Genomic DNA, 15562 nt, shown 5'->3' with positions numbered 1-15562 from the left:
GCTTCAGAGGATACATGCATCAAGTATGTCACATGGAATGTAATGCTATGTACTGACTTCTTGAACCCAAGACTATATTTAGCAGGGCCACAAATTAATGCACAAGATATATTCACATTTTTGCAGCAATCCTTGGAAATCAAAAACTGTAATCTTAGTTCCAAAAGTATAAAGAATTTCTGCACCATTAGATTTACAGACAAGCTGACGAAAGTTCAGCTTGTATTGTGAAAAAGCAGTCAAAGTTAAATCATGGTATATTGTCTTTTACAATCACTCCAACACATAAATGGACCATTTGTACAGAGTTCCACTGACAGGAAATCTGATCCTGTAGTACTGGAATGTTTGGAGAAACATTCTTGAATTCCAGTCTCCACTGAGGGTTTGTTCAACCATTAAGAACAACAAAGGTTCATCTATAACTGTTCTTCCAGGAGACAGCTCAGAATTTTTAATGTATTTTCTAAAATGATTTGACAGGATTTTGTGTGTGTTTGGGGGTCGGGGGGGATTGGAAAACAAGAAGGTACTTTGAAGCAGAAGTAGACAGAAAGCGAATCACCAAGGCATGTTAACTTAAAACTGAGGTGGTGAACCATAGAAATTGATTAAGGTAATAACAGTCTAATATGGCAAACTGTAGGCAAGATGAAAACTAAACAACATTTCTACCAGCCTCAAACCGAGGCGAGCGACTGGCAACTGTCTCAGAACTGCAGCTGAATGTAATAATCAAGATACTTTAGAATTTTAGCATACCAAACAAGCCTCTATTTTATGCAGTAACCCCCATGCCACTGGGAAATTAGATCAAATTAAAATGCCTGGGACAGCAGGCAAGGGGTTATTGGAAGTAGTCAAATATTTTCTTTTCAGATGAAAGCACTTGGCTATTTACACAACAGTTGTATCTATATTACAGTCTTAAAATATAGCAACCCACTAAGAGCATTACTTTAAATATAGCCTCCAAAAAAAAATTATTATTTCTATATAAATTCACTCACTTGAGGGATGTCCTCATTAGATATGCTGGCTAGGTTAGATCATTCTTCCCTCTTCCCCCTTTAAAGGCATTAATTCATGTACATCACCAGAACAAGAGGGTAGGGAAACGCTGGTTGTTTTTGGCTTCTTGAGGTTCTGTACAAGAGGCTAATGTAATTGCTTTCTCAATACCAATTTGGCCAAGATTGGTTAATTCAGCACAAAATAGGGATCAAACTTGGGAGCTTACTGTTTGGTGTCACATCACAGTGCTTTGGGCCATTGTTGCCAACTGCCCAAATTATTTGTTTAAATAAGTAACTTCTTGAAAAAAAGGAGAACTCTCAAGGGATGAGGAATCCCAGTTATGAAGAGACACTTCAGAAGCTGGAGATTTTTTCTCTGGAACCAACAAGATTTGGGGTTGATCCAAGAGATTTTTTTTAAATGTAGATAAAGGTAAACAATGATTGTTTCTATAGGTCAGCAAAACTGTAAGGGAGCACAAATTTATCATAAAGAATGAAGGAGTTGGTTCCAAAGAAAATTATTTTCTGCACTGGGTGGTTAAAATGTGGAATTCTCTTGCACAAGCCAATGTTGAAACAAGGACCACATATTGTTTTGAAAGGGAATTGCAAGATTTCTTGAAAGAGTGGAATGTTAACTCAAGCATGTGGAGTGAGCAGGGGATAGAGATTACACTAGGTGGCTCATATGTAGAACACTACTAGGATGGACTTGATGGTTTGAATCGTGTGTTTTCGCACAGTAAAATTATCCCATGGAGTTTTGTATTTTGTTTTAAACTGCTCCTGAAATTAGAATCAATGGGCATTTGAAAATAGTTGCCATACAATATTTCTATCAACACAGATATGGGTGTTCTAGAGTAACAGTCTCCTCTACAGACAATGGGAAGGACAAAATCATGGAGGGCCTGAGGCCTTGCCCCTTTGTACTGTAGCAAAGTAGCCCTGTATAATTAAGAAAACTTGCAGTTACATGGAGCCTTTTATGACATCCTGAAGTGCTTCACAACCCATGAAGTATTTCTGAATTGTAGTTGTAACATTAGAAACGTGGAAGCAAATTAACAGCAAGGTCCCACAAATGGGAAAAAAAATCTGGGTATTTTGTTTAAGTTTAAATCTATAGAAAACAGTATTTAGTTGAAGGATAAAATGTTAGCCAGGATACTAGTAGAACTTCCCTGCATTTCTTTAAAAAACACAATGGAATCTTTCATATCCACCTGAGTGCACAGATGGGGTCCAATATCTCACCTGAAAGTCAGAACCTCCAGTGATACAGCAATCCCTCAGTAATCCACTGAAGTGCCAACCTTGATTATGTCTCAAGTTTCTGGAATGCAGTTTGAATTCAACCACTGATGCAGAGTAGAATGCCACCACTTAGCCAATACTGACAAGTGAAGGAATTAAATGTCAATTTTTCCCTATACATGCAATCCCTCACTGAATAATTATCTCTGCAAGAGATTGGAGATATGCTGATGTGATACAGTTGTAGATAAATGGGAGGCATTTTTGACATTTAATTCCTTCAAATGAGTTTCAGTGGAGACTGGAAATTGAACTTGGAACACTCTCACCTGTATCACTTGGTTATATCCTGCCTGCGTCCTGAAAGGTGACAACTGTTTCACTTAACAAGTACATGCAGCCTCAGCCAGCAATGGGGTTATATTGAATCAACTGGTGCAGAAGCTTACTGCACCATTCGGTAATAACTTTTGCTTTTGTCTTGTCCCTCCTTTGGAGAAGGGCATGGAAGGAAGGAACCCATTATATTTAGTTTACAAGTAATAAAAATTTACCTTCACTGCTATATTGATGTCCGTTATTGCCAAATCAAATTTTTTTTGGACTTAGCTCATTCCATTTAATTTCCAGGACCTCTAACTATTATGCTTCTCTTGCATTCCAAAGCACTTATTCTCATCAAGGGCAATCCGATATTTGGTAAACAATATTCAAGTAGCATACAGGTCACTTCCTCCTTGAGCTCTTTGTTAGGAAAAAAGTTATTAGACAGAACATACAATAATGAATCCAACACTCTCAGTCCCAAGAAGTATATACATAAAATGAAAGTTGTGGATCCTGATTCATATTGAAAGCAATGTTAAAAAATGAACACACTACCGCCAGCTTGGCTCAATTGATAGAACTCCCACCTTGGAAGTCAGAAGGGTGTGCATGCAGTGCCAAAGACTTGATGGTATAAACTAGGCTAGCACTCTTGGTCAGTACTAAGGGGAATATTATATCTGTTTAAATATTATCTTCATAATTCACTTTAAAAGGACAGGTTAATCCAATGCCTTCTATCAACACCATCTGAAATATATTATGATTCAACGTGCTGCTGTTTGAGAGATTTTGCCATGCATAGAATGCAGTTTAAAAAAAGTCACCAATGGCTCGGCCAGCATTTATTACCCATATCTAATTGTCCTTGGTTGGTGAACTGCCTTCTTGGGTCTCTGCTGTCTGTGTGAAGGTACACCCACAGTTCTATTAAAAAGGAGGGAGTTCCAGGATTTTCACCCAACGATAATGAAGGAATAGTAATAAAATTTCCAAGTTGGGATTGTCTGCAGTTTGAAGGGGAACTTGCATATCACGGTGTTCCCATGGGCTTGCTGCTCTTCTCTTCAGATGACTCCATGGTATTCGCCTCAATTAATGAGTTCTTCATTCAAATCAGCGTAAAAACTTTTCTCCCAAATTCCCCACTGGATCCAGTAATGACTATATTTTGGCCACTAGGTTAGATCTCTCCCGCAGGTGGATACATCATCTTTATATCCAGGATATCAAACCCTTCCATAATTATGACAGTCTCTATAAGGGCATCCCTTGGCCTTCTTGCAAGTCACTATGTTGATCCCATTGGTCAGACAGCTGACATTGAAGAGGTTGTAGGAGAAGACAGGATCTTGCTAACTTCTCCTGGGTCTTGTGAGCTATTTAGAACATTGCTTACTCTGTATGTTTCCTGAAATATTTCCAAGAGTTTCGGCTACCAAAATTTGGGTTGTTTTCTGGCCTGGAGTTGAAGGTTAATTGTTCGGGAAACTATTTTTAAAAATATGATGTTTTGATATTTTTCATGTGCAGAATAGCTTTCTGTTGAATTCATCTCACTGGTGCTTTAGCTGAGTTTACTCCAGTATTTTAACACTTGAGCTTAACATGTTTTCTGTAGTGTCAACTTGCATTTAAGACTACAATGACCCAGGATTAGGAGAAAGGGAACCCTCTGAAGGGGATCAAATTGCAGGGTCTTCCTCCATCACCCTTAGTGTGTGGTCCAGTTGCAATTGTTTCATTGATCATTTGGCTTGTACCTCATCACTTAAATGCCAAAGCCTGCTGTTAAAATGCCACAAGGCTGAACTCCTCTGCTGTGTCCACACTGAGAAAAGTAAACAGTTATTGTCTAGTTGTCTTAGGAGGAGATGAGATGACATATCCAATTAGAAGAGCTCACTTTTTGAAATAGAATATCCATAGACTCCTCTTAAGGTTTCTGCACAGTCAGGATTGAAGCCATCAGAACATTTTTATTACTTTCCTTAAATGAAGGTCTAAAAGCAACGTTAAGGATGCCTCCAGGTCAGACCAAAGCAGTCACTGCCCATTACAAATTAAAAACCAATTTAAAAAACAGAATTACAACACTGGAAGCATGTGTGTTTGAATAAAGTGTCAAGAGAATGAATGAATCCTGTTCATGTAACCATCAATAACCCATAACTGAAAGTAAACATTCACCTATTCCCAAGTGTGCCTCACTGTCTACACCACAAACCAAATGAGAAAAAAAAAAGGTCTATTAAATAAAATTGACTAGGAAAAACTCATGTTAAAACTTGCCTTTCAGGCTAGAGAATGTGCAGGAATTACACAGTTGTGCCTTTTGTATTATCTATCATAAGGTGAATTGTTAGCATTGACTCCACTACACCTTACTATCCACTTGACTGGCAGCATCTAATTTATCTGTTACAAAAAAAAAAGATTTAATTTGACTTTTAAGGCCTTTTAGACCAAAAGCACAGCATTGACAAGCTGCTACGTGTCCTAAAGCTTGGCATGTGGATGTTGCCTTTCTGAACAAGCCTCCTTTCACAGTTCAATGTTGCTTTCCCAGAGTTTGTGTTTATTTTTATGCTATCCATGTCTTCAGTTGATCTTAAGTTTAAAGATCACATAGACGTTACAAGTAGTAAAGGGAATGGAGCAAAGGATCATCTGATCATCATACTAAAAAGAAAATGCAGTTTGAAAAAGTCTGTTTACTACAAGATGGCAAATAGTTATTAGGGAGATAAAAGGAAGTATTTCTGTCCTTGTAATTTAAGCAAACTTGATTTCTGTTCTCATTGCAATTCAAAAATTCTTGTTCAGTTGAATTTCAGTATTTGTTATTGCTGAATTCAGAAAAGGGTGCATGATAAAATCCTTTTGTTCACATGGTTATTAGCTTCCTTATGCTAAAACTGCCTGCATAATCCAGGCGGACTATTTCAGGTTAGCAACTGCAGCAAGTTAAAAGCAAATGGGCTTCGAAGCAATAAAACAAAAGGAACAGCTAATACAAGTTATGGAATTGGGCTTCATTATTTTAAATACAATATGCAATCCCAGTTCACTATGCCAGCATTCCAGAGATCATATTTGGCATGTCCCTTTTGGTTGCCCAATTGATTGGGAATACTCAGAGCCTTAACTCTTAGCTTTTCATGATTAAATTTCAGTGACACAAAGTGCTGCAAAGTCTGGAAACGGCTTCAGACTGCATGGAAATCAAGAACTCACGATAGAAATCAAAGTTCGCAGGGATGTTACCCACCAGTGTTGCGGTTTAAGGAGCGGGTAATTGGAGCTGGCGAGAGAAGCTGATTACAAGATTCACCAGATTATAAGGAGGCTTGCACATAAGCAACCACACAAGCTCAAAACTTCACTAAATAAATTAAATAAGTTAGGTATCATTTTAGTTGGAACTTTGTGAACTACTTTGGTTGTATAATATTTAAACCTACTTTGTTAAAAGTCATTTCTTTTTAAATAGAAAGGAAGCCACCATGGTCATACCAGAATTTTAAAACCAGATCAACTTTACTGCTGTTACTAATTATAATCACAAAATGTCCAAGCTATAAACAAATAAATAAGCATGATGCAATTCTTTGTTCTTTGCAAAACGAGGGCGTGGTGGGGGGGAAAAAGAGAAGATAAAACCCAGTTACAGTATAACTGCTGAAAGCTTGGTTCAGATTTCAGACATCATACAATGTAACCAGCGAGATGTCAAAGTTTTTATGCAAGGATCCTGAAATTATAAACCCTAGTAAACACTCAATGTACACTAAAATGAATTGGGAAATTTTACTATATTAAAGGGGCTATATACATGAAAGTTGCTGTATTTGGTGGGAATTCCTCTGCTATTTTAGAAAAGGCATTACCCTACTTAAGAGGGTTTATGCACCTCCACAGAAATAAATTTCAGACCAACACGTTATTCATCTGCATATCAGAACCTCATTTCAAGGCCGTGCTATTAAAGTGACGTAATTTTAAAAAAAATTTTAGTGGGACAAGTGTAACTGCATTTCTGGGCACCAAGCACCCCATTTCTTTCTCGTCCCAAATGAGCCCCTGGAAAGTCAGGCAGACAATGGGAGGAACAGCCAAAATTATCATTCCTGATCAGTTGCCATCAATTACTAGTTAAGATTCGCCAGCAAGATAGGGAAACTGGACTTATCATTGAAGGATCCTAAACATTCTAATCATCCATTTTAGAATAAAAAGTAAACAATTCTAAAAAGAAAGCCAAAATGTTTGAGCAAAGGAAAAGTCACCAGGCTGAGGCACAAATGAAAAATTGCATGAGAAGCATCTGAGGGAATAAAACAACATTTGCCCTCAGTGTCAGTGCAGTGTTTTGACTATAAATCTTCAAGGTTTTGTTCATTATATGCTTGTTATTTTCTCGTTTTGTAGTGGATTATCTGATAAGCAAAGGGCTGGTGCTAAATGGGGCTCTGCAGCAATTACAAACTCAATTTTTATATCGAGACACACTGGGATTCACAATGAGCACTAAACTATGCCTAGACAGCCAATGTAACAAACCCTTAGAGTTCAAGTGTAGTAAAGCAATAAAGGGAATCCAGCAGGCTGTCTGGGGGACTAAACATTTCAAGGAGAGTCAGGGTTGTCAGCTGTCAATATGTTGGCTGGCTGGGGAGAACACAGGATACATTAAAAACAAGTAGCAAACTCAAACAGAATTGCAGAAGACCAACAGCAATATGGTCAATCCCTTGATCAAGGCCAGAAAGAGCAGGCATGGTTGCTGTCCAAAATATTTTTTTTAAAAATCAACCACATGCTATCACATTCTCCTTCAATAAAAAAATCCATGCACCTCCATTTTTATACAGTAAGCTATCAGCAAGATGTTGGTGGGATGCAATGTGTTGTGTTGAACTGAAAAGTAGATTCATGCCCAAAGTTTCTCAAAGAAATCAGATGCCACCTCAATGCCAGAAACTTTTGATGTCTGCTTACAGGGTGGTTAAAGAACAAACCTGCATTTTTAAAGCCTTTCACAAGCCCAGTACATCCAAAAGAGCTTTAAGATCATTGAAATATTTTTGAAGTGCAGTCACTACTGTAATGTAGGAAACATTGTAGCAAGTTTACACATAGCAAGCTCCCACAAACAGCAGTGATAATAACCATAATAACTCTCTTTTAATGATGTTGTTTGGGGGATCAATATTGGCCAAGACGCTAGGGAGAAAACCCCTGTTCTTCAAATGTTGCATGCAACCTGTGTGTCTGACAAGACCTCAGTTTAACATCTTATCTAAAAGGTGATACCTCTAAGCATGCAGCACTCACTCACTACTGCACTGGAGCGTCAGCCTGGAATATGAATTCAAATCCCTGGAGTGAGACATGAACACACAACCTTCTGACTCAAAGAGGTGAGAGTGCTACTAACTAAGCCATAGTTGACACAGCAGTGCTGACACTGGAGAAATTACCAGTTTATACTCCAGAGCGACAAGTGGGACATAGTGTTGGAGTTAATGGGCAGAAAGTGAGAAACTGCCTAATGACAATACTTTTTAACTACATCATTGATAGCATCAGCCCTATTCAAGTACAGCACAATTAAAGCCCACCGTTAAACAGATGCATACTATGAAGGCTGATTTAGCAGATAAACATTTTGGAATTGTAAACTGAGTCTTCGACAACTGGGCTTTTGTCTCCTCAGACAGCTCCCAATCTACAAGAATACCTGGAAAAACTCAGCAGGTCTGGCAGCATCTGCGGCGAGGAGCACAGTTAATGTTTCGAGTCTGAATGACCCTTCAACAGAACTAAGGAAAAATAGAAGAGAGGTGAAATATAAGCTGGTTATTTGACTATCTCCACCTATCACTGGCCCTCTATCCAGCTCTATTTGTCCAACCCCCACCCCCACCCCCCTCCCCCTCCCCAAACCAGCTTATATTTCACCTCTCTTCTACTTTTACTTAGTTCTGTTGAAGGGTCATTCGGACTCGAAACGTTAACTGTGTTCCTCTCCGCAGATGCTGCCAGACCTGCTGAGTTTTTCCAGGTAGTTTTGTTTTTGTTTTGGATTTCCAGCATCCACAGTTTTTTGCTTTTGTTTTTATCCCAATCTACAAGCCCTGACAGGAAGTTTATGTTTGACACATAGGTATCATTGACCTAACATAAAATTATAACCCCATATTTTAGAATCTTGTATCTTCAAAATTAAATAGAAAACAGCATGTGGAAAGAAGTTTTTATGTCTAGATAAATTTAAACTGAGGTGATATATCTTTGTTATCAAAGAACAAGACTAATTTTTCCATGAGGGTTACCTTAAGGCCACTTTGTGACTACTGTATTTACTATTAAAATAAAAAACAGGGAATTGTATATTGAAATTTCAGCCCAGATCCAGTCACATCCAATAATCCAACATACCTACAAACCGCAGTGTTAAAGACCAGACAATCTGCTTTTTTGAGATGTTTAATGAGGGGTGAGTATTGGGCAGGATAGCAGAATAATTCCCCTGCATTTATTCAAAATAGTGTCAATTAATCTTTCATGTTCACCTGTGAGGGCGGATGGGACCTCCGTTTAAGTATCTCATCTGAAAGATGGCAACTCTGACAAAGAAGCATTCCCTCAGTAATGTACTAGACTGTCAGTGTAGACTTTTGTGCTATAGTGCTGCAGTGGAACTTCAACCCACAATCTCTGACTCAGAAGAATACTTCAAAGCTCTGGCAATATTAAGCACACATCATCATATGTGGCTACAGATGCAAATCAATCTTAAAAAGCTGTGTGTTTCTGTGCTGCAACCTGAAGGTAACAAGCACAATCAAATAGTAAATACTACTGAGCTCAATTCTGCCTGTGCACTCCCGACAGGAATCCTCACCTATCCAGAACACCCAAGGGAAATTTTCCAATGTTCAAACTTTTCTGAGCAGTGCCTTAAAGTCAAGGTCAGTGCACACCCTTATTTCCAATGTACAATCTCAGAAGACAAAGTCCTTTGCCAGACACGCAAATACAGAAAACTCCGTACTTGTTAAAAATTGTATCAATTATTGCCAGTATAAATTGTGTCCACAATTAGAATTCAAACACCTATGTAGACATGTCACACTGCACTTTCACCCTCCCATCATTTGTGGCCATGCAGCTTTTCAATTTTGTATTTCTCAGGTTCTCAACTTGCACTGGGGAAACTACAATGCTCCAATCAATTCAACCGTTTCCCAAATTGCCACACGTTTTATTAAATTGCAAATAACAAAATCCAACTAGGTTTAATAAAGGACCAGTGCATTGCTTTGAAAAAGACGGAAATATATCAACATGCCAGGTCCAATTTTCCTCCATTCTATCCAAAGACCACACCTAGGCTCAGCCATATGTACAATGCCATGGAAGATTGATCAGCGCAGCACTAATCTTGTGATGGATGTACATTATATAGGAATGTGTACATTTCTATTTAACTAGTTATTTCCCCAAAGCAACTCATGTCTCTTTCCGTCCTCTCCAACCCCCAAATGAACAGTGGGTTAACACCAGTTACCAGGCCCATGTTCCTGAGACAACTGAGCAGCTTTGCAGCAACAATTTTTCACCAGGGAATCAGGGGCTGCATGCTACTCCCTAATGGTTTATCAAATCAGCACTTTCTAAAATTACACATCATTTACTGAGATAGGATCACAACATAACAACCCAGGACTCCGATTTCTCACTGAGTTCAGCACAGCAAGTCACAGCTAAAACTGAATCTACTAACTTCATAAATCTGCCCTTCCCCCCATTTCCCATAATTCTTTCCAAAGCTCCAATCATCCTACACACAAGTATTCATGCATTCCAGCTTTTAATTTTAAACTTTTTATATATACACACCAGAATCCATGGAAACATTTTCAACCATAGCTAACCACTTAACACCAAAGCAGAATCGCACAGTTTCTGGTTAAGATGCTGAGAAACCTCAATAGATTACTGGGTGTATAGCCTCGCTGCTTCAAAAGAAAAGCTACCAGTTCATAGCCTGATCCAGCTTCATGACTCCACCTCACTTAATTGCACTCTGACTTGTGTACTACTTTCACAGGGCTCAATAGCACATTCAACTTGCAGTCAAGAGCTTTTAGAATCAAAGAAATTATTCAGCAGCTTATCAGTTTGAACATTTAAAACAATCTCATCTTGTGTGTACTCAAGTGACAAGAAACATACTGCAGTCCTTTGAAAGTTCTAGACACCTGACTAAAATACAAGCATTTATAGTCATAACCACGAATAACTTAGTTCACACAAGACCCAAACAGTCCTGAATCAGACATTTTAAAAGATGACTCGTTGCCATGCCAGATGGGCCTGGATTTCTGTTCGAGAATTCATTGAACCACAAAGAATGGGTCCAAAGAAAACAAACTACAGTCAGAACTGTGGAATGCCATTTTTACACAGATTCTGCACAGAAGAGCACCACCAACCTGAGAATATTTTTGTTCTGAAAGCAAATCATTCTTCCTTGATGGCAGTTCAAGCACCAACTATTTCCTCAGGCTTTTTATAAGCCACAACGCACAGGGAACAACGTGACATGTTGAGCAGCAGTTAGCACAGTGTCGTGATAGCTGGGATAAAAACCCACACACAACCAATAAAATCAGAGCCACTGAAATACAGTGGCTGTGCTGCTTGAAGAGGTCAAGGGGTGACATATCTGCAATGTGTGACGCATACTTGGTCTAACTTGTTTATATTAAACCAGTTTCTTGTCACAACACAATGGAATTTCAACATCAAAAAAAGTCATAATGGAATGTACAAGCCCAGACAATACTTCATTCACTAAGTATCTCCAGCTTTGGAACACAGGTCATTCACTCTTCTTTCATCCACAAGAGCTTTGGATTGATTCAGAGGAAACGGTGAACATTTTTTGACCATTAGCCACCAAAACTAACAAAGTGTAGAAAATATAAAGCAATACAAGACAATTCCTGCTGTCCTTCACATTTCAAATATATTTCTTTGAAATATAAGCTAAGAGACCATTTAGGTGAAAAATTAAGCAGACAAATGGATGTATGATATACAGAATGCACAGTATATATATATATATATATATATATATCCACTGCAAGGTTATGCAGTAAAATAATGAGAGTCTGAGGCAATAGAACCCAATGCCTGCTCTGCCCCAAAATGCTATTTCCATAGATATGGTGCATATATTATGGGTTGTACCAGCAGAATCTTGCCATTAAAGGCTTTACAAAAATTCCAGAGATGAGCAAGAGATGCAGTAAATTCATGCATTGTTGCAAATGTCACTTCAGTTGAGGGATCCAGTCTCTTTAGCACAGTCTGCTAGTCAAGTTATAACACAGTGAACGAGAGCAGTCATTTATCTAAACTGATTCTTTTTGACAATGTAATTATTCAGTAAATCAGAGTTAAGTGTCAGCCTCAAACTACACATTATAATTGTGTGGATGCTTTCGCTGTCCTTTCACCATGCTGCTAGTGTAATTTCTCAGCATCAAGTCACCTCCTTACACTTATCAAAAGCAGAATACTGCAGATGCTGAAAACCTGAAATAAAAACAAAATGCTGGAAATGAGCAGGTCAGGCAGTATCTGCGGAAAAAGAAACAGAGTTAACATTTCAGGTGACCCTTCTCACATGTCAATCAAGTGCAAAACATTAGTTTTTCATTCATTCATTGGACATGAGCATTGCTGGCAGGGCCAGCATTTGTTGTTCATCCCCAATTATCTCAGGCGATGGTTGTATTGGTGATGAGCCACCGCCTTTAACATACTGTAACACTTAACCACTACAATGTATGGGAACATGGACGCTGTAGAGCAAAAATGGCTATCATTCAATAAGTATTCAAGCTTCAGTTTTGCTTTATTTCACATTCGATCTGGACTTGCAGATGAGCCCTTGAGGGCCAAAGTTCACATTGTTTTGTTGGAGAATAGCAATCTTCAATATCTCCAAAGCATTTACTTTAAACTTTGTACAGTAGTGTTATTCATAACTTGCAGCAACATTTGCTCAGCCCACAGTGTATATCCCTTGGTACTATGTGGACAATGAGCTGAAACACAAACCAGCCCATCTCAAAGCAGTGAGCTAACTTACGTATTCTGCTGAAAAAAAATAAGGTTGATACTTGACTCATCTTACATCACAATACCCAGTCTTCACTCAGCCACCACTGCCTCTGCTAAAAGCAATTCACTACTTCCTACCATCAGTTGTCATGAGTACCCAATTTAATTCAAAGCACCCAAGTGAGGGCTTCTAACCTTCTAAAAAAAAAATCAACATTTCTTCCTCAATTGGTCATGGTTGCCCCTTCCTAATCCCCTTACTTGTGCCTGTAGAAATCTCTCAACATAGCCCTAGCACCAACAGTATTATATAGAGGTGATGCCTTCATTTTCCTAAACTGAAACAGTTACTGTCACTGCTGAGAGAATGATGCACAGACAACTAGTGTTGGCTCAGTGCATGCTCCATCTTGATTACAGCACTGATGCTTGAGGCAGCACTGCCTTCAATGACAGCCCTGTAACATTAACAGGCTGGCAGTAGTGCCTTAGCAAGCATCTTTCTACATGACTGGAGAGAAAACACACTCAACGCTTTGTCAGTAGGCAGGCCAAGCTCTCAGCCCATCTGTAGGGGCCAACATCATTTTCACTGAGTTTTTCCTTGTTGCTTAAATGGGGTGAATTCTGACTGGAGAAGCACAAAACAGAATCCACTATAAGCTGTGGGGAAAACACATGACACAGAGCAGCACTGTTCTAATTTTAATTAATGACCTGGGCCAAGTTAGTCACTCAAATACTGGTTTCTGGTGACTCAAACTAGGGAAGTGGTGGTGAGTGAAAAAAAATCAGTACATTCTCACTCCAACATTTCACATCATCATCCTCAAATGGAAATACAATATCAGTGAGAGGAAAGGAAAACATGGGACTTCTCTGATATTTGCAATAATCTTTCAGTATTTCACTTGGATGAAATACTGAAAGAGCTATTTGCATCCACAATACCCTCATTCATGCCTTTGGGATTCCAAACTTCCAATTTTTCCAAAACCGTTCTCCTGAACTCCACCCTACACAAACTATCTAGAACTTTCCAGCCACACCCAATCTTGCGCAAGTACCATTTGGTACCTGCGCCCATCCCAGCCAACTTCATTTGCTCCTTATCACTCTGTGTACAGATTTTACAACTATCTTACATAAAAGCCTACCTCTACAGCCTGGGTCCCTGGGCACACATTAACTCTGGTCTACAATTCCACCCCACCATCAGTGGTACAGCCTTCAAATATTTTGCATCCACACCCTGAAACTCCTTCCCTTAACCCATCCAACCCTGCTCAGCATTTCTCCCCCATCTTAAAAAAAAAGCCTCAGTGACACCTAGCACTCCAACCACACCTTTGGCTCAGCTCCCCAGTTTGCTTTCTGGCTCCCACCCATTAACTGCCTCAAGCCATTCTGCTCCAGTAGGAAGGGTCTAATTAACCAAGTTGTCCATGGTACAGCCCAGCACAAGTTGCTGCCCTCAGGAGGTAGAAAGTAAGACGGGGAGAAGTGTGGCTCTCCCCCGCCCCAAAAAGCAATACAATCCGATTGTGTCTTAAATCTATTCCAAACTGCCAGGTGTAGGTTTGTGTTAGACGAAGATGCAGCAGTCAATCTGTAACCCATTACAATTTATTGCCTAGCTCACACTTACCTTAGAGATATGAACTGGAAAATATTATAATAACAACCTTAATATTTATTTCCTGTAATTAACCACATATTTGTTATACGGGGTAGCATCACGCAATCTAGGGTTATACCATTTTATTGTGTACATTAGAAAGGCACTGGAGAGAGGGCCTCTCCCTGCTCACTGAAACAAGCTCTCGCTCTCGATAAGATCTAATGGATTTCCGATCTCCGTCGCGTTTACTTGTCTATCGCCTGGTGCGATACATATGGAAACATGAACGGACTTCTGAGGCGGGGGGGGGAATCCCACAACCAGTCGACTTCTGGGTAGCTGCCTACAGCGGAGCTTCCCGGAGGAACAGCACCCAACACTTCTGAAGTTGTCAGTTACAAATCATTACCATAGGAAATTGAACTGAGAAACTCACAAAGAATGCGATCTATAGGGGGGGGAGTTTCCCGGCGGCAACGCTTTCGACGAAGACATAGTCAATGAAATCCTAGAGTGACTTTGCCAAAGCCGAGAGGAAATTAGAAGGACAGAATGAAAGGCAGAGCTACCCCTGGCCTGATCGAGCCACATAAAAGGGGCTGAGCCGCTTCCCTTACCTGTGATGAACTGACGCCGGTTCTCATCAAGGTGAGTCGAGATTACATCCCCCATTGCGCCTCACTCAAGAGAAAGCCCCGCTTTCCACACAGCGCTAACCCCCTAGCCCCAGCAGCAAATGAACTTGCAGCTAATATTGGGAATTCACTCCCAGCACAAATACAAAGGCTTCCCAGTCAGGCGAGAGCTCAGGTCACTGCACTCGACTCAGTTGCAAGGAGGCTTCGTCAGTATCCTTACTCCCAGCTCAGCACACCCTCCCTGCTCCTTGTTAAACAAGTTCTAGTCTCACTGCGGTGTCTCTTTACATTCCCCACCTCCCATCCCCTCATTAGGGGGTGGGGTTAGAAAACAGCACATGCGCCATTATACCTTAAACTTTCTAAAGCTGCAGCTGATCCACGCACCCTTTTCAGACAGAAACCCTGCACAAGGTTTTACTAAACAGAAGTGACCTACCCCGCCACCGCTCCTTTTAAAAGTGCAGAAAACTAATATAAGAACTTAATGACAAGGGTAAAAGCAAAAAAAAAGCTGTGGACGCTGGAAAGCCAAAACAAAAATAAAAATACCTGGA

At 39.7% G+C, this 15562-nt stretch overlaps 1 protein-coding gene across 1 annotated transcript in view; it reads right to left on the bottom strand.

Moving 5' to 3' along the window:
- The window catches only part of LOC144685608 (protein Niban 2-like), a 197905-nt gene extending 182600 nt beyond the window's left edge, over nt 1-15305 (bottom strand). The window contains exon 1 of the mRNA XM_078550291.1: nt 14985-15305. Coding sequence (XP_078406417.1) covers nt 14985-15039 — 55 coding nt within the window. The 5' untranslated portion in view covers nt 15040-15305. The remainder of the gene's footprint in view (nt 1-14984) is intronic.
- Between the last annotated feature and the right edge of the window lie 257 nt (nt 15306-15562).

This window comes from Cetorhinus maximus, chromosome 10 (genome assembly GCF_964194155.1).
Source record: "Cetorhinus maximus chromosome 10, sCetMax3.hap1.1, whole genome shotgun sequence".
Lineage (NCBI taxonomy): Eukaryota > Metazoa > Chordata > Chondrichthyes > Lamniformes > Cetorhinidae > Cetorhinus > Cetorhinus maximus.
The sequence above is the reverse complement of the archived record's forward strand: the minus strand, read 5'-3'. Positions and strand labels throughout refer to the sequence as shown.